The sequence below is a fragment of the Salmo trutta genome, chromosome 35 (genome assembly GCF_901001165.1).
Source record: "Salmo trutta chromosome 35, fSalTru1.1, whole genome shotgun sequence".
Classification (NCBI taxonomy): Eukaryota; Metazoa; Chordata; class Actinopteri; order Salmoniformes; family Salmonidae; genus Salmo; species Salmo trutta.
In genome coordinates, this window is record NC_042991.1 from 6,097,452 (window position 1) to 6,116,209 (window position 18,758).

The following is an 18,758-nucleotide window of genomic DNA, read 5'->3' on the forward strand; positions in this document are numbered from 1 at the left end:
TACAACCTCATGCTAATCACATTAGCCTACATTAGCTCAACCGTCCCACGGGGGACCCACCGATCCTGTAGAGGTTTAATATTAGGAAAGTTGAGAAATAAATATAGTAGGCCTAGCCTATAGAAAGCTGATGGGATGCTCGTCTTTTTATTAGCGGCCATCACTCTGTTTTCTCTCGCAAATTGCATAGTCTATAGAAATGTTGCACAACATGAATGTTTGATTACATTTTTGAATGCATTTGCATTGATGTCAGAGTGATTAGAGTGATAATAGAGTGCTGAGTACCAGGTTGTTAGCAAGTTTGGTAGGCTACTAATGATCATCAGCATCAGAGTTTGGTGAAGCTTAATTATGTGACTAAATGGTCATGTGGAATTTGACTTCCTTCATGACCACCGGTCGGTAGATACAGTGCATTCGGAATGTATTTAGACCCCTTTACCTTTTCCACATTTTGTTACATTACAGCCTTATTCTAAAAAGAATCAAATATTTTTTCCCCTCAATCTACACACAATACCCTATAACGATAAAGCAAAAGCAGGTTTTTAGATTTTTTTGCAAATGTATGATAAAAGATAATTCAGACCCTTTTCTATGAGACAAAACATTTAGCTCAGGTGCATCCTGTTTCCATTGATCGGCTCTGAGATGTTTCTACAACTGGATTGGAGTCCACCAGTGGTAAATTCAATTGATTGGCCTTGATTTCAAATAAAATAAAATTTGATTTGTCACATTATAACGGCTGTCTTCGTCGTCAGATGAAACAGAGAAGTCATCATCGGAAAAGGTGGACCAATACGCAGCGGAGTGAGTGTTCATATTCAATATTTAATTAATAGAAACACTATAAACAAAACATGAAAATGAACGACAGCCTACAGTTCTGCTAGGTACAAAACTAAACAGAAACAATTACCCACAAAACCCAAAGGAAAAACATGCTCCTTATGTGTGACTCCCAATCAACAACAACGAACTTCAGCTGTGTCTGATTGGGAGCCACACATGGCCCAAAACACAGAAATACAAAAACCTAGAAAAGGAACATAGAACGCCCACTCAATGTAACACCCTGGCCTAACCAAAATAAAGAACAAAGAAAACCCTCTCTATGGCCAGGGCGTTACACACATGCGCCAAATACAACAGGTACCTTACCGTGAGATGCTTACTTACAAGCCCTTAACCAACAATGCAGTTCAAGAATTAGAGTTAAGAAAGTATGTACTAAATAAACTAAAGTAAAAAATCTAATAAAAGTAACACAATAAAATAACAATACCGAGGCAATATACAGGGGGTACCAGTACCGAGTCAATGTGCGGGGGTGCAGGTTAGTCGAGGTAATTTGTACATGTAGGTAGTGGTAAAGTGACTATGCATAGATAATAAACAGTGAGTAGCAGTAGTGTTAAAACAACGGGGGGGTCAACGCAAATAGTCCGGGTAGCGATTTGATTAATTGTTTAGCATGGCTTGGGGGTAGAAGCTGTTAAGGAAGCTTTTGGACCTAGACTTGGCGCTTCGGTACCGCTTGCCCTGTGGTAGCAGAGAGAACAGACTATGACTTGGGTGACTGAAGTCTTTGACAATTTTTTGGGCCTTCTTCTGACACCGCCTAGTATATAGGTCCTGGATGGCAGGAAGCTTGGATGCCGAGCAGTTGCCATACCAGGCGTTGATGCAACCGGTCAGGATGCTGTCGATGGTGCAGCTGTAGAACTTTTTGAGGATCTGGGGACCCATGGCAAATCTTTTCAGTCTCCTGAGGGGGAAAAGGTGTTGTCGTGCCCTCTTCACGACTGTCTTCGTGTGTTTGGACCACGATAGTTTGTTGGTGATGTGGACACCAAGGAGCTTGAAACTCTCGACCCACTCCACTACAGCCCCTTCGATATGAATGGGGGCGTGTTCGGCCCTCCTTTTCATGTAGTCCACTATCAGTTGTCCCCTCTCTTCCCACCAGCTGGCAACTCAGTCAAGATTATGTGTTCAGGCTCCACATGACGTTTGTGACATACAGTATATCTCAATAGAGGCACAGAAGAGGCCAGATCCACTGGCTGGCATTTCAATGCACAGAATTGGAGGCGATTTTGTGTAATAGGAGTGGAATTAAAATGGATCGAATTACAGGGGTTTTCACCTCATTGCCACTGCCCACTGCTGAACCACTCCATAACAAAGGTCAACTGCTGTATGTACAGTATGTCAAACGGACACCAAAAACTTTGACATTGATCCACATCTCTTTTTCTGGTCACCCCAATAATTTTACAATGTGGAATTGGAATGCTTGATTACAGTGTAGAAAGCAGATAACACCCAATAGTGGAGTCACAGAGAGAGACTGTCTGGGAACCATATTTGGTGATATGATTTGAGATCTGACTGTGTGCCTTATTATTGTGATAGTAAGGAATGCATTACTTTTTGCTATCACTATGCAGCCAGCTGTTGGATGCAGATTTATTTCAGTCCTAGAACAAGAGCACAGAGCAGCAGTGGAGAGTTTGTTTTTGGAAACACACATTTATACACACACACAAACGCACAAAGCATATACTCACTACTACCATGTTTTAACTACCAGTCATACATAACATAAACACACAGAGCACACATTCCCCCCCTCACATTATTTTTGTCATCCTCTCTTTCACACACACGCATACACGCACGCACACAGTAATTATGTAATGGCTCTGGAAAGGGGGGTGAAATATTTTGGCTGCGGATCATGCTCCACATGCATCATCAAGATGTTTCCTGGTTGTGGTTCAGGTATTGGCTGCTAAGGCTGATCTGAATGATGAATGGGACTTAATTTGGCAGACTATGGGAGAAGTAGTAACGATCCAATATTCCCCTCTGATTTAGCTCACTTCTCTTCTACAAAATGCCTAGCAGACTCAGTTTCTAGTGTCTAATGCTTATATCCCCCCTCCTCTCTCCCTCATGCCCTACAGCAGGTGTCAGGCGATCACCAGGGAAACAAGTGCAAACAAAGTAAAGGTACAGTATTTAGCAGTGCAGTGCTCTCACCTCGTGGCTGAGGGCTCACTAACCGAACAGAGCTTTGGATGCTTTTGGCTGTTCCTTCACATTTTATATGATTTGGAGGGTTCTGATTGAGAGGGGGTCAAATACTTATTTCCCTCATTAAAATGCAAATCAATTTATAACATTTTTGACATGTGTTTTTCTGGATTTTGTTGTTGTTATTCTGTCTCTCACTGTTCAAATAAACCTACCATTAAAATTATAGACTGATCATTTCTTTTACAGTGGGCAAACGTACAAAATCAGCAGGGGATCAAATACTTTTTTCCCTCACTGTATGTTCGTCAGTAGTTCAGCTGATATGATATGGAGGGTTATGTGTGTCAGTAGTTCAGCTGATATGATATGGAGGGTTATATGTGTCAGTAGTTCTGCTGATATGATATGGAGGGTTATATGTGTGTCAGTAGTTCAGCTGATATGATATGGAGGGTTATATGTGTGTCAGTAGTTCAGCTGATATGATATGGAGGGTTATATGTGTGTCAGTAGTTCAGTTGATATGATATGGAGGGTTATATGTGTGTCAGTAGTTCAGCTGATATGATATGGAGGTTTATATGTGTGTCAGTAGTTCAGCTGATATGATATGGAGGGTAGGATAAGGGTACAGCTAAAAGCTATGAGAATTGGTTGTTTATGACGACCGGAATAGAGAGTAAAAGGAGCAGGTTTCTGGGGGCGATAAAATAGCTTCAAGTTATAATGTATAGACAAAGGTATGGTAGGATGTGAATACAGTGGAGGTAAACCTAGGCATTGAGTGATGATGAGAGAGATATTGTCTCTAGAAACATCATTGAAACCAGAAGATGTCATAGCATGTGTGGGTGGTGGAACTGAAAGGTTGGATAAGGTATAATGAGCAGGGCTAGAGGCTCTACAGTGAAATAAGCCAATAAACACTAACCAGAAGAGCAATGGACAAGGCATATTGACATTAAGGAGAGGCATGCTTAGCTGAGTGATCATAAATGTCCAAGTGAGATTCAGACAGCTAGCCGGGCCATAGGTAGCAAGTTGGCAGAAGATGGAGGGAGGTCTGTTTTTAGCCACCTCGTGCGTTTCCATCTGTAGATTAGTGGGGTTCCGTGTGGTAGGGGGGGCCAGTCCAATTGGCAAAATAGTTATAGTGGCCCAAGAAAATTGTCTGATAGACCTATTAAGATAGCAGCCGATAAGACAGCTAACGATTAGCGGGCCGCAGATGGGCGTTCAGGTTACGTCGCGACGGAGGGGCCAGTTGGATAACTCCCTCGGGCAGATAACGTCGGTAGTCCAGTCGTGAAGGCCCGACGGGGCTCCGCATCGGCAGTAAAACGGGTCTGGATAGGTGATTGTAGCCCAGGAGTGGCTGATGGAACTCTTCAGCTGGCTAGCTCCGGAATAATTGATGTTAGCTCCGGGACTGACGTTAGCCAATAGTCCCTCGGGTAGCAGCTAGTTAGCTGCAAGATCCAGGTGTAAATGTCCAGAACCTGCGGTAGAAATCCGGAGATATGGAGAGAAAAATAGGTCCGGTATGCTCTGGTCTGAGTCGCGCTGTACAAAGCTGGCGATAGCTTTTCGAGCTAAGGGATAGCTGATGACCGCCAACCGTGGCTAGCTGAACTCCAACATTATATGTGTGTCAGTAGTTCAGCTGATATGATATGGAGGGTTATGTGTGTCAGTAGTTCAGCTGATATGATATGGAGGGTTATATGTGTGTCAGTAGTTCAGCTGATATGATATGGAGGTTTATATGTGTGTCAGTAGTTCAGCTGATATGATTTGGAGGGTTATATGTGTGTCAGTAATTTAGCTGATATGATACGGAGGGTTATATGTGTGTCAGTAGTTCAGCTGATATGATATGGAGGGTCATGTGTGTCAGTAGTTCAGCTGATATGATATGGAGGTTTATATGTGTGTCAGTAGTTCAGCTGATATGATATGGAGGGTTATATGTGTGTCAGTAGTTCAGCTGATATGATATGGAGGGTCATGTGTGTCAGTAGTTCAGCAGATATGATATGGAGGGTTATATGTTTGTCAGTAGTTCAGCTGATATGATATGGAGGTTTATATGTGTGTCAGTAGTTCAGCTGATATGATATGGAGGGTTATATGTGTGTCAGTAGTTCAGCTGATATGATATGGAGGGTTATATGTGTGTCAGTAGTTCAGCTGATATGATATGGAGGGTTATATGTGTCAGTAGTTCAGCTGATGTGATTTGGAGGGTTATATGTGTGTCAGTAGTTCAGCTGATATGATATGGAGGGTTATATGTGTCAGTAGTTCAGCTGATATGATATGGAGGGTTATATCTGTGTCAGTAGTTCAGCTGATATGATATGGAGGGTTATATGTGTCAGTAGTTCAGCTGATGTGATTTGGAGGGTTATATGTTTGTCAGTAGTTCAGTTGATATGATATGGAGGGTTATATGTGTCAGTAGTTCAGTTGATGTGATTTGGAGGGTTATATGTTTGTCAGTAGTTCAGCTGATATGATATGGAGGGTTATATGTTTGTCAGTAGTTCAGTTGATATGATGAGTCATTTGTCTGTATGTGTGAGTGGCCCTTGCTGAGCAACGTCAGTCTCCCGCAAAGAGCAGTCATTATACAGCAGATGGCTCAGTAGATTCTTCAAGGTTTTTCATTCTCTATTTGCCCACACACAACAGGCTCCTCTACAGGCTACACAAGGATATGTAATTGTTTAGTGTAATTTTACAAAACAAATATGCCGTTGATTGGTATTTCATAATTTTTTATTATAGACAATAGGCCACACAAGTACATATGCTCACAAACAGGCACACGCGTACCCATACACACACACACACACACACACACACACACACACACACACACACACACACACACAGTCCCTTCAGACAGAATAAGAGAGAGAGAGAGAGACGGAAAGCATACAGTGAGGGGAAAAAAGAGGGGGTGAAAGGAGGAGGACTAGAGCCAACAGGAAACAGCTTTGTGACAGTTGTGAAGAGCAGCAGTTTCACTCCAGTGCTCGGAGAAGTCACAGAAACAACCTTTGATCCCACAGCATACATGACCTGAACTATCTGATCTTTAAAGCAAAGAGAAGCATGTCAATACACACACGTGTTCAATCAAAGCGACTCTCGTAGAATGGCACTAACATGGTTTAGTGTCCTTCTACTGTATAAAGATTTACTTAATTACCCTGAAACAAGAGAGAGTATGCTGCAGTGGAAACGGCTGCCTTGAAATGATAAAACTGTGTGTTAATGTGTTAATCTGTGAACGTGTCTGGAATTTAAAATCTGTGGTCTTCAAAGTGACCATTTACCATATTGACAAGTAGGGGAAAGTAAGAGCTGCCAATGTGATGGGGGCAATGAGCTCACACACTGAGACAGACAAATATCCTTGTGGTTAAAAATGACCTGTGGCTAGCCAACAAACTCTCCATAACATGTTTCCATAACAGACAACAGATATCAACTACTAATACACAGTAGTTAGTTACCTAACAAAAACAAGACAAGATATTTCTTACTCTGCGTTGAAGATACTGTATCTAAGTGACCTCAGAAAGGTTCTCTACCTCTCAACAAAGACATCACAGCACTGTGGCATTCCATCTAGGAAAACAGACAGTATTGGATGGAATGTAAGACAAGGTAACCAACTGCCCTCCCCTGAGTCATCACCAGCCATGCCTGTGGGACAACAACTGTAGACTAGGCTAGAGTCAGCTGGGAGAAACAGACTGGGGGCTGTGTGTGTCCAGGCTATTTAAGGATGCAGTGTTTATTTGAGGGTCTGTCTGCAGCAGGTGTGTGTGCGTGCGTGTGTGTGTGTTTGTGGATAGACCACAGGGAAAGCGACATTTAGAGAAATTGACTTCCTGTTCTCAGTCCCACAGTATCAATAATTTCGTTCATCGTGAATAGGAGCCTCCATCGCTATAATGGCACAGATCTGAGAACAACAATAATAGTCACTTCAGTTGGTCTTTGAGTGTATTAGTGTTATTGGGATGAAGGGGGTCGCTGTAAATATGATATAACATAATATGATAACTTTATTAATTGGTCTCACTTCACATATTGATTCATGTCACACTATGTACAAGCCCTCCTCCTGACTCCACTCATTATCCCGCGCTTCTATTGAGTACTGAACACTGGCTCGTCAACCAAGGGTCAATGTGTGAGTGTGCGTACGTGTACGTGTGTACGTTTGCAGAGGATTTTAGTCGGCTGATTACGCCATTCCACATGGTCTTGCTGACGTGGCATAATTCCTCTTAAAACTCATTCCGCATAATTGCAGTCGCTTTGCCAATTAACAAACACAAAACTGGACTGATATATTGGATCTGGATCGAGTAATTCCTAAATGTGGCTTTGATTGTTTTATTTTCAGAAGTACTCAAGTAGATTAGAGAATGTCTGTCTTTTAGTAGAAGGAAGGGTTGTTATCATAGTACTGTCTCTGGACCTCACAGGAGCCTTATTCCAATTCTCCTCTTTGGCTCATTTCCTCTGTAGCATTGGATTGATCCAATGTTTTATACTGTACACTACACTGCAGGTACACCTGAACCATGCCAGGTGGAGAATCAAGACTGGGCTCCCTTAGGACCAACATAAAAGCTGTGAGTGACGCTTCCTCTGAAACTGCATAGGGGAACAGGAAACACATAATTCCTTTTATATTTGGAACCTATAACAACACTTCAAAGATATATCTGTCCTTCCTCCCTTCCCTGGAAGTAATCACTTGGCTAAGCATTGTGTTCACCTAACCAATCGGGTGATCAGTGTCTCCAAGGCGGCGTTTACACAGGCAGACCAATTCTGATATTTTTTTTCACTAATTGGTATTGTGACCAATCAGATAAGTTCTGAAAAGATTTGAAGGGATTGGTCAAAAGACCAATTTGTGGAAGAAATATCAGAATTGGGCTGCGTGTGTAAACGCAGCCCAAGGAAGCTAGAAAGGAAAGGTACATTTTGTAAGAATATGAACAGGACTCCGATTCCTCTCACATTCATTTAGGTCTGGCAGCTCGCATCACATCCTGTTTTAGAGGGCCAAGGGATGCATCCTCGCCTCAACATACTGCCACCAGATGCACTACGTCCTCTCGGTCCTGTATAATTGTTAGCATATGGTCAAAGGGAAACGCTCTCTGTGACATTTTCTAAAGAGGCTAGTTGCAGCCTCAAGGCTAAGCGACTCTGTTAAAAGCACAGCATGGTTGTTTTATAGAGCTGTGTAAAGCATCCACAGCTGACCAGACTGTGTGTGTGTGTCTCATTAGACTAAAGTGGCTTCCTGTCTTTCATCTGCAGAAATATTTCACCTATCTTGTGACTTTACCGTCCGATTCCACGCTCAAGGCTACGGATAATGGAAAGGAAATGAGGAGAAAGGAGTTAATTTAGAGTTTTCAGGGTACTAGCTTAGTTCTTGTCTAATAGGTTAGACAGTAAGATGCTGCCTGCTGTTGCTCCTGAACAGGATGTCAGGGGAGTAGAGGAGGCAGATAATGACTATTCATTGATCAGACTACCTGAAGGTGGAATCTCGGTATATGTGCTTGTCACCATACAATAGGCCTTCCTTCCCACTGATTCTGATACTGAGTTCTTTCTGTTTTACACATCAGATTGGTGCGTGTCTCTAAGAATGATAGATTCAAAGGTTGGGACATAATCAAAAGGGATACACATAGGCCTACTCTGTAAAAATATATAATAGCCAACAGTAATCTCTAACCTCTAACTTCCCTAATGTCAAACTTGAAGCAAGGGAATAACAATGATACATGTAAAGCGTTTATTTTTCATCATCCGTTACCCTCAAATGTTTACAATGGAATATTTGGAGATCCAGAGACCTAGTTTACATCCAACTCTCACTGTCCACACAGTGTTGGTGGTCCTCAAAGTGTTTTAGAGAACTTGTCGGGACGCCACAACCAGTTTATGCTACGCCCTGGTAGACGTGGTACATATTTACATGATCCACTTCAAACACACATGCAAACAGATGTGTACAGGCACGTCTATACTAACGAACAGTTCATCCAAACTCATTGAATACAATCTTGATGTGTTTGCTGTTTGATGCAATGGAATAAATCAAGGTTAAATTCAGTGAATGGGAGTTTCATTTCATTATGTCACTGTTCCAAGGACCCAACACTGACAACACTTCTCCTTTCACTTTGAGTTGAGAATTCCAGTTCCTTATTCTATAGAAAGACACAAACTAGGGCTCTGGGTATACAAAAGTATAGAAAGGTATACAAATGCAACCTTGAAGGGGTTTAGCTAAAAGATTCAGAAAAGAAAAGTGTTTGTGTATTAAACAGAATTCCGTAGAGGTGTGTCTTGTCTCAACTGCTGCTTTGTTAATGCTAGTGTGGGGTTGGGTTCATGTGGGTGTGCGTATGTGTCTGTTGTTTCACAGGTAGGATTTAGATGTGCAAATAAACCTGATGAATGTCATTAACACTTATTTGTCACTACAATGAACACAACAAACATCCCCTTAACCCGTATTTTTGGATTGTACATTTGTACTCCAGTTCAATATAATAAATCATTAATAACCAAAGTACCATTGCATATGTGGTTGCAATGTCTATGAATGAAAAGTTCTGTTTTGTTCAAGAAAGAATTGTTGAGTGTGTGCGTGCGTGCTTGCGCGTGTGTGGTTCAACACAGCAGCAGTAATATTAATATCAGGGAGGAGGCCTGAGTAAACAAATTACAGGGAACAAGGTCCATTTAAACAGTATTGTTTGAGTTCACCCCCTCCAAACGAACGCAATAGATCGGTCCACCCCTACCCTGCGGCAGACAATGGTTTGGCTCAGGGCTAAATCCACCCAGCAAAACCCAAGCAGGTTTGTCTTTACTAACTACGTACAGTTGAAGTCGGAAGTTTACATACACTTAGGTTAGTCATTAAAACTCGTTTTTCCACCACTCCACAAATTTCTTGTTAACAAACTATAGTTTTGGCAAGTCGGTTAGGACATCTACTTTGTACATGACACAAGTAATGTTTTCCAACAATTCTTTAGACAGATTATTTCACTTATAATTCACTGTATCACAATTCCAGTGGGTCAGAAGTTTACAAAACACTAAGTTGATTGTGCATTTAAACAGCTTGGAAAATTCCAGAAAATGATGCCATGGCTTTAGAAGCTTCTGATAGGCTAATTGACATCATTTGAGTCAATTGGAGGTGTACCTGTGGATGTATTTCAAGGCCTACCTTCAAATTCAGTGCCTCGTTGCGTGACATCATGTGAAAATCAAAAGAAATCAGCCAAGACCTCAGAAAAAATATTGTAGACCTCCACAAGTCTGGTTCATCCTTGGGAGCAATTTCCAAATGCCTGAAGGTACCACTTTCATCTGTACAAACAATAGCACGCAAGTATAAACACCATTGGACCACGCAGCCGCCATACCGCTCAGGAAGGAGACGCGTTCTGTCTCCTAGAGATTAACTTATTTTGGTGCGAAAAGTGCAACTCAATCCCAGAACAACAGCAAAGGACTTTGTGAAGATGCTGGAAGAAACAGGTACAAAAGTATCTATGTCCACAGTAAAACGAGTCCTATATTGACATAACCTGAAAGGCCACTCAGCAAGGAAGAAGCCATTTCTCCAAAACCGCCATAAAAAAGCCAGACTACGGTTTGCAACTGCACATGGGGACAAACATCGTACGTTTTGAAGAAATGTCCGTGGTCTGATGAAACAAAAATAGAACTGTTTGGCCATAATGACCATCGTTATGTTTGGAGGAAAAAACGGGGGAGGCTTGCAAGCTGAAGAACACCATCCCAACCGTGAAGCACGGGGGTGGCAGCATCACGTTGTGGGGGTGCTTTGCTGCAGGAGGGACTGGTGCACTTCACAAAATGGATGGCATCATGAGGTTGGAAAAGGATGTGGATATATTGAAGCAACATCTCAAGACATCAGTCAGGAAGTTAAAGCTTGGTCGCAAATGGGTCTTCCAAGTGGACAATAACCCCAAGCATACTTCCAAAGTTGTGACAAAATGGCTTAAGGACAACAAAGTCAAGGTATTGGAGTGGCCATCACAAAGCCCTGACCTCAATCCTATAGAACATTCGTGGGCAGAACTGAAAAAGTGTGTGCGAGCAAGGAGGCCTACAAACCTGACTCAGTTACTCCCGCTCTGTCAGGAGGAATGGGCCAAAATTCACCCAACTTATTGTGGGAAGCTTGTGGAAGGCTACCCGAAACGTTTGACCCAAGTTAAACAATTTAAAGGCAATGCTACCAAATACTAATTGAGTGTATGTAAACTTCTGACCCGCTGGGAATGTGATGAAAGAAATAAAAGCTGAAATAAATCACTGTCCACTATTATTCTGACATTTCACATTCTTAAAATAAAGTGGTGATCCTAATTGACCTAAGATAGGGAATTTTTACTAGGATTAAATGTCAGGAATTGTGAAAAACTGAGTTTAAATCTATTTGGCTAAGGTGTAGGTAAACTTCCGACTTCAACTGTACATGCCTCAAATAACGTTCACTTCTAAACCCATCTTTAAGACAGAGGAAAGTGAGTGATTCAATAGTAATCTTGCTGTAAAAAAAGCAGAAAAGCAGGGAATATAGCTTCAATGTGTAAATGTGGCAGGTATGTAACTAACTACACGTGTCTACTAACTTCACAAAGAGGTCTTTATCATGAAGGTCTAAGGCTTAAAGTTCAAAACGGGTTTAGGGTATGGACGTCCCAAGAATCCCAGATAGCACTAACTGTTAGCTATTGTCTATTTATTTTAGATCCGCCACAGAGTGCAGTGACAGCTGTAGGGAGGCCTCTGACACTTGTGCTTCTGAGCCTCTAATTAAACTCTACATGGCTGAGTCTCCATAGTCTAGAATGGCTTCTTCTCCTTATCTCCTCTGTCTTTGCTGATGTGAGATGGACTGGTGAAAGCAATATCCTGCTCAGCATTCAACATGGTGCTTCTCCAATGTTTTCTGATTATTTCCATTGAAAATTAAGCTATGGAGAGGAAAAAAGGAGCGTAAGCCACATTAGTCGATTGAGACACAGCCAGAGTTCAACTCCCCTGCTGTGTATGCTGTGATCTCTAGTTTGCATACCAAGCAAATGGAGACACTGCTTATTCAAACATTTGCCATACAGCGAGTGAGGGACAGCAAGAGAAGTTTTACTTTTGTCTCTAGAATTTAGTTGCGTTTAAATTCAGTTGTAAAAGCATCAGTGGTGAAAGCAGGTTTTATTTGACCTTTTATTGACCTAGGCAAGTCAGTTTAAGAACAAATTCTGATTTTACAATGACCGCCTACCCCGGCCAAACCCTCCACTAACCCGGACAACGCTGGGCCAATTGCGCGCCGCCCTATGGCACTCCCGATCAAGGCCGGTTGTGATAAAGCCCGGGATCGAACCAGGGTCTGTAGTGACACCTCTAGCACTGTGATGCAGTGCCTTTGAACCATCCCGAGTGGCGCAGCGGTCTGAGGAGATAGCAGGCAGTTCCATTTGATCTCCCTGGTGTGGATTTTCAGTTTAACTACACGTCCTTCGTCCAGCCTGCCCGGGTCACAGGGAAGTCGATCATTTCAACACAGCAAGCCAGGTCAAACTCCAAACCGACAGACGCAGAACAAACAACACATTAGCCAACACTGTAGCCATGCCTCCGTTTCATCAGAGAAAGGCATTCCCTCACAGAGACCCATAAGGGCTGGGCACTAGCTGCTGGATTATTGTGTGGTAATACATTTGCACAAACTGCATACTAAACGGCAAGTATGTAATACATTAAACTGCTCCTCCTTTTTTCCCCTTTATCATAAAGGTCACACTGAACGTTCATAAACGCGCTCATCTATAAGAGCAAAACTGAAGCTTCACATTCGCCTGACTGCACTTTCTGGAACAACTGTGCCACACCTCAAACAACGATCACACTGACATGCATGTCTCCCTCTAGCATTTTCTGACTTCAGTCGCTGATGTCATACCAATAATTCACCCTCCCTCTCTCTTTTTGGGGATGAACTTGCCCATAGACACTTATCTAATGTCAGTTTTCTTATTCCCTCACTAACGGTTAATGTTAGGATTTGGGAGCGGGTAAACTGATCCTAGATCTGTACCTAAGGGCATAGTCTATCCAGGGCGAGCTGCCAGCGAGGCTGGCTGGGGCCTTTTGTGTGGCTGACACCCCCTACGGGTCACATGAGCATGAAGGATGACATCACTCTCCAACCGAGACGCCAAGCAGGTTCTCATTGGTGTGAACACAAACGCATTACGTTACACTTGCCAACAGATTTGCCAAAACAGTAACTTACTTTGAGCAACTAAGGGCATGTTCAAATGTGACCAACCTTTTTCCCTTGCCTTATGTATTATTTAAATCTGTGAATGTATACAATTGAAAATGTCAACATACATACTCAAATACACTGAGTGTTGTTTGTTCTTGAGGACAAGGCTTTGTTTGAGTGACCCATTAAAAATAATCTGGCTGTCTACCGTCTCTGTACACAAGTTGACAGGTGTCAGTCAGTTCCATCCAGTCAATGTCTCTCAATCTGTGGGCATTTGAGGCTAATCGAGAAGGTGGTGGGGTTCAATCTGTCAGCAGTCTCCTACGTTCAAACCAACACTAACTTAAGGACTAACTTTCTTCAACATCAAGTATGAAAATTGATTTTAGAAAGTGAGTTTCAAACTATAACCCCTTACAAATTCACAAAAGAAAAACAGCTTTGGCATGATTTGCTTACACATCCCTAAAATGTCAAAAAGCACTTTGGGTTAAATACACTAGAGACTCCTACTACAGTATTCTAATGGACTATGGGATACATAGAGGCCTTGAAAGTAAGGTCTAAGCTACCTGACAATCACAACCCGAAACCAGAGATCTCATCACTTATTCAAAGCCTGTGACTCACGCCATGAAAGAGCACAACGGAAACACACCAAACAGACTTCACAGTTCACACATCAATTTTTTTAACAGCCAAATTTTACTTCCTCTTTCGTGACATTCAAATAGTTTAAGCATGTACATGTTAATCAACTTGTGTTGCAGGCATCATATTGAAAAAGCTACACTTCCATGTTGGTCTGGATATCTTTTTTTATTATTTAGTCAGCATAGCAAATCGAAAAACAAAAAAAAACAAAGCATTTTCTTATCTATACTGAACAAAAAGTACAGCCTTGTCTGACTGCATGACATGAGCTGTACAGCTGATGTGAATGAGCAGCGCAGAAGGCCCCAGTTACTGGAGAGCAGAGCACCATTGAAGTGGTATGGTGGGGGGTTGAAAAGTAAACGCTTACTGGGGTCCAAGAGTCAGTCAAGAGTCAAGTGTGCACTTTTGGTCAAGGGGTCTATAGTATGCGTCTTCCCATCCTCTCATGGATAGGGTAGTCCCCTCCCACCTATTGTGCAGACTCAGCTATGAGTGTGCTTTCCGCCATGCCGTCAGTCTGTTGGTGCACCTATAAACTCAGGGCTTCGCAAAAGCCAGCCAGAACTGCAAATGGAAGCGCTTGGTAGAGGCAAAACGAGATCAGTGCTAAAAGATTCTGATCCGAAAACAGAACAAAAATAACAATATCCATCCATGTCCGTTTCCATATATTCCAGCATCCATATAGTGTCTTTTTAGAAAACGTCCCTAGCAGACATCATGGATGGAATTACATACCAACACCTTTTCCTCAATCTCAGCATTTTTTTGTTTTTTTTTGTTTACAATCAATAGTGAAAAAAGTACTTCTTCATAAGGTCCTTACATGTCCGTAATACACAATCTTAATTCTTTAAAAAAAACATGGTGGCAGTTGAACTGATATGCTGATGCTGCCCCAAGGTTTCCGGGCACAGATATGAATGGGTAACGTCCTCAAAGGGGCATTTCCCATCTTTTGGGTGGAAGTCGGGACATGAGAATACTGTATGAAAAGGCTGTCTAATGTATCTATAGAACCCTGCCATCCCCCAAAACATCATACAAGAGATTTTTTTTTTTTTGGACTACGCATCTTTCAGAGCTTCTGAAAGTTAAGTATTGAGTGATAAGAATGTGAGCGAAGTATATTACATTGCCAAAGCGGGAAAAAATATGAAAGAAAAGCCAGCCAAAACAATAGTATTTTTGGTTTATAAAGAAAATGTAGGTTATAGGGAAGTCATTATCAAAAGAAAAAATGTATAATCAAACTTTTCATATAATCATCTGAGAAGTCATATTATTAATTAATTGCCTCAGCTTGTAATTTTTTCCATCTCGTTCATTTCACTTCTTTTTTGCTTGTTGTAACTAAACAGTCCAGGCTGAACATAAAAGTGATGAACATTAAGATTTGTAATTGGAGGTGAGCCAGGTCAGACCCTCGTATAGTCCATCACCGGTGGTAGCACACGATGGCTGAACGTACCAATTCCTATCCCTGATCCGGGTCAGGCCCAGCTTCTCCTGGATCTCGTGGGGCTTCATGGCGTCGGGCAGGTCCTGTTTATTGGCGAAGATCAGGATGATGGCGTCTCGCATCTCCCGGTCGTTGATGATCCGGTGGAGCTCCTGGCGGGCCTCGTCTATCCGGTCCCTGTCGGCGCAGTCCACCACGAAGATGAGGCCCTGGGTGCCGGTGTAGTAGTGCCTCCACAGCGGCCGGATCTTGTCCTGGCCCCCGACGTCCCACACGTTGAACTTCACGTTTTTGTAGGTTACCGTCTCAACGTTGAAGCCGACAGTGGGAATGGTGGTGACGGACTGGCCCAGCTTCAGTTTGTAGAGGATGGTGGTCTTGCCAGCAGCATCAAGTCCAAGCATCAATATCCTCATCTCCTTGTTGCCAAAGATCTTCGAGAGCATTTTCCCCATATTGTAGGCTGTGCATGAACATCCACTTCCTTAGAAAAAAAATCAAAATTGCTTCCCTATGATTTCAAGAGAGCAGAATTATTATTATTATTTTTTTAAGTTACAGGTTTCGTTTCTATTGCGGTAGCAGGTTGCCTGACAGCAGACGTCCACGTGACAGTCTATCAGTGGTAGGTTGACACAAGTCTACTTTTTTTTTTTAAAGACGGTGGCAGTTACAAACGACTGTTCCAGAAACTCTTGTGTCTAGAATGGCGGGCAAGCAATGGAAAAGTATTCACTGAAAGATACAAATATTCCGTTACCTTAACAGCTGTCAGAAAATAACTAGGAACTACGAGAGGTTTGCAAAGGGAAACTGAAGTGGTTGAGAATTTGACGTCTAGGTGCCGGGAGAGGGTGGGGAAATATTTTCATAATCCACAACACTATAATTCAGTCTATTTGATTCAAACGATTAGCCTAGCAACCCGACATTATTTGAATCTAAATTTCAGGTCCCGGTGCGTACCTTGGTGTTTTCAATAATGTAGAAAGAAATACCAAACATATAGCCTAATAGTTGCGTTGAAGAAAGTAGGCCCTCTCAAAAGCCCGTAGTAGTTCCGACTTCCTCCTTGTCTGCCGGCTGTCCGCTTGCCCTTATTCCAATCGGCGGATTCAAAATAACGATTCTATTCGGGAGTTCATTGTACCGGAGACAAATAAGATCAGCCCCAGTCGTATCTTCGCCGGGACAACCAGGTCTACAATGCTCAAAAGGTAATTGATTCATCCGACTTTCCGCTCTTCCTCCCTCTCTCTCTCTCTCTCTCTCTCTCCCTGTAACACAAGAGCAATTCAGAAAAGGGAGGGGTGTCAGACAGACAGAGCACAACTTTAATCGGCTACCCTTATGTCAAAAGTGCACTGTTCCAGCCTGAAAATAGCGCGCAGTATAATTTAAAAGCTTACACAAAAAGGCGTCGCGTTGGAAAATGTGATAGGTAGCTTACTTGCAACTGCGGCAACCCCCGGTCCCCAGGTTGATTCTCCCCGCTCTTGCCTCTCTCTACAGTCGTTCAGTCAAAGCGGTGGCGGTGCTGTGTTACCGGAAAAGGTGCGGACCCAGATCACCCGCCACTTCCTCTCGATTGCTCATGCACTACGCCATTTGGCATGCGCACACCGAGAGACTTCAACAGCAAACCGATCGTATGATAGTTGAAATGGACGCCAGTTGTTGGCTATTATTACGAAAACGGCACGGTTTAATTTTGTCTTGTGATTATCTGGTTCTGTGTTTACAAATCTAGAAACCAATCTGATCTCCCTATTGTCTACGTCATATTCCGTGATAATGCGCCTCATTATGACGTCATGGTTGTTCACTAGACGTTGTGAGTTTAAATAATGACACAAGTAATGCAAGATTTGTTGCAATGCCCAAATTGAGAGAAAAAATAAATAAATCACTACAGCTGTGATGGAAAACGATAGTTTTGGTAGTTGATGCAGAATGCAGACAGATCATTTGTTCGTTTGACATGGTAGGATCTTTGTGTTAAAATTAATGATGCGAGAAATGGTGGCAGAAACTTAGTCATGAGATATACAGTACCAGTCAAAAGTTTGAACACACCTGCTCATTCAAGGATTTTTATTTATTTGTATTATTTTCTACATTGTAGAATAGTAGAAGACATCAAAACTATGACGTAACACATATGGAATCATGTAACCAAAAAAGTGTTAAATAAAAATATATTTTATATTTGAGATTGTGCAAAGTAGCCACCCTTTGCCTTAATGACAGCTTTGCATTCTCTCAACCAGCTTCATGAGGTAGCCACCTGGAATGCATTACAATTAACAGGTGTGCCTTTTTAAAAGTTAATTTGTGGAATTTCTTTAGTTCTTAATGAGTTTGAGCCAATCAGTAGTGTTGTGACAAGGTAGGGGTTGTACACAAAAGAGCCCTCTGTGGTAAAATGGAAGAACAGCTCAAATAAGCAAAGAGAAACGACCGTCCATCATTACTATAAAGACATGGTCAGTCAATTCGGAAAATTTCATTAACTTTGAAAGTTTCTTCAAGTGCAGCCGCAAAAGCCATTCAGCGCTATGATGAAACTGTCCCTCATGAGGAGGCCTTCATGGTCAAAATCACTGTCAGTGATTTATTTAAAATTCAAGGCACACTTAACCAGTATGGCTACCACAGAATTCTGCAGCGATACGCCATCCCATCTGTTTTGCGCTTAGTGGGACTATAATTAGCTTTTCAACAGGACAATGACCCAGCACACCTCCAGGCTGTATAAGGGCTATTTGACCAAGAAGGAGAGTGATGGAGTGCTGAATCAAAATACCAGGCCCCCACAATCACCTGACCTCAACCCAAATGATATGGTTTGGGATGAGTTGGACCAAAGAGTGAAGGAAAAGCAGCCAACAAGTGTTCAGCATATGTGGGAAGTCCTTCAAGACTGTTGGAAAAGCATTCCAGGTGAAGCTGGTTGAGAGAATGCCAAGAGTGTGCAGAGCTGTCATCAAGGCAAAGGGTGGCTACTTTGAAGAATCTCAAATATATTTTGATAAACTAAATTAAAACCCTTGAATGAGTAGGTGTCCAAACCTTTGACTGTGTTACGTAGGCCTCTTGGAGGGAATGCAACACCCCGCTACATCTCAACTCCCCGTGGAATGAAAAAAGTATGTGATCGTAGGTGTGGAGAAGGACAACAGAAGCAGAGAAAAATACCGTTTA

General features: G+C 42.2%; 1 protein-coding gene across 4 annotated transcripts; it reads right to left on the bottom strand.

Moving 5' to 3' along the window:
- Nucleotides 1–14,121: 14,121 nt before the first annotated feature.
- Nucleotides 14,122–17,294, bottom strand: LOC115174511 (ADP-ribosylation factor 6). Of its 4 annotated transcripts, none has more exons than XM_029733121.1 (2): nt 17,005–17,294; nt 14,122–16,819 (listed from the first exon to the last, which is right to left on the bottom strand). In XM_029733121.1, the coding sequence occupies exon 2, from the start codon at nt 16,007–16,009 to the stop codon at nt 15,482–15,484; it is 528 nt and encodes a 175-aa protein (XP_029588981.1). In that variant the 5' UTR covers nt 16,010–16,819; nt 17,005–17,294; the 3' UTR covers nt 14,122–15,481. The 4 variants fall into 4 exon arrangements, with proteins under 4 accessions (XP_029588981.1, XP_029588978.1, XP_029588977.1 ...); XM_029733118.1 differs by having other exon boundaries at nt 14,122–16,825; XM_029733117.1 differs by having other exon boundaries at nt 14,122–16,831.
- Between the last annotated feature and the right edge of the window lie 1,464 nt (nt 17,295–18,758).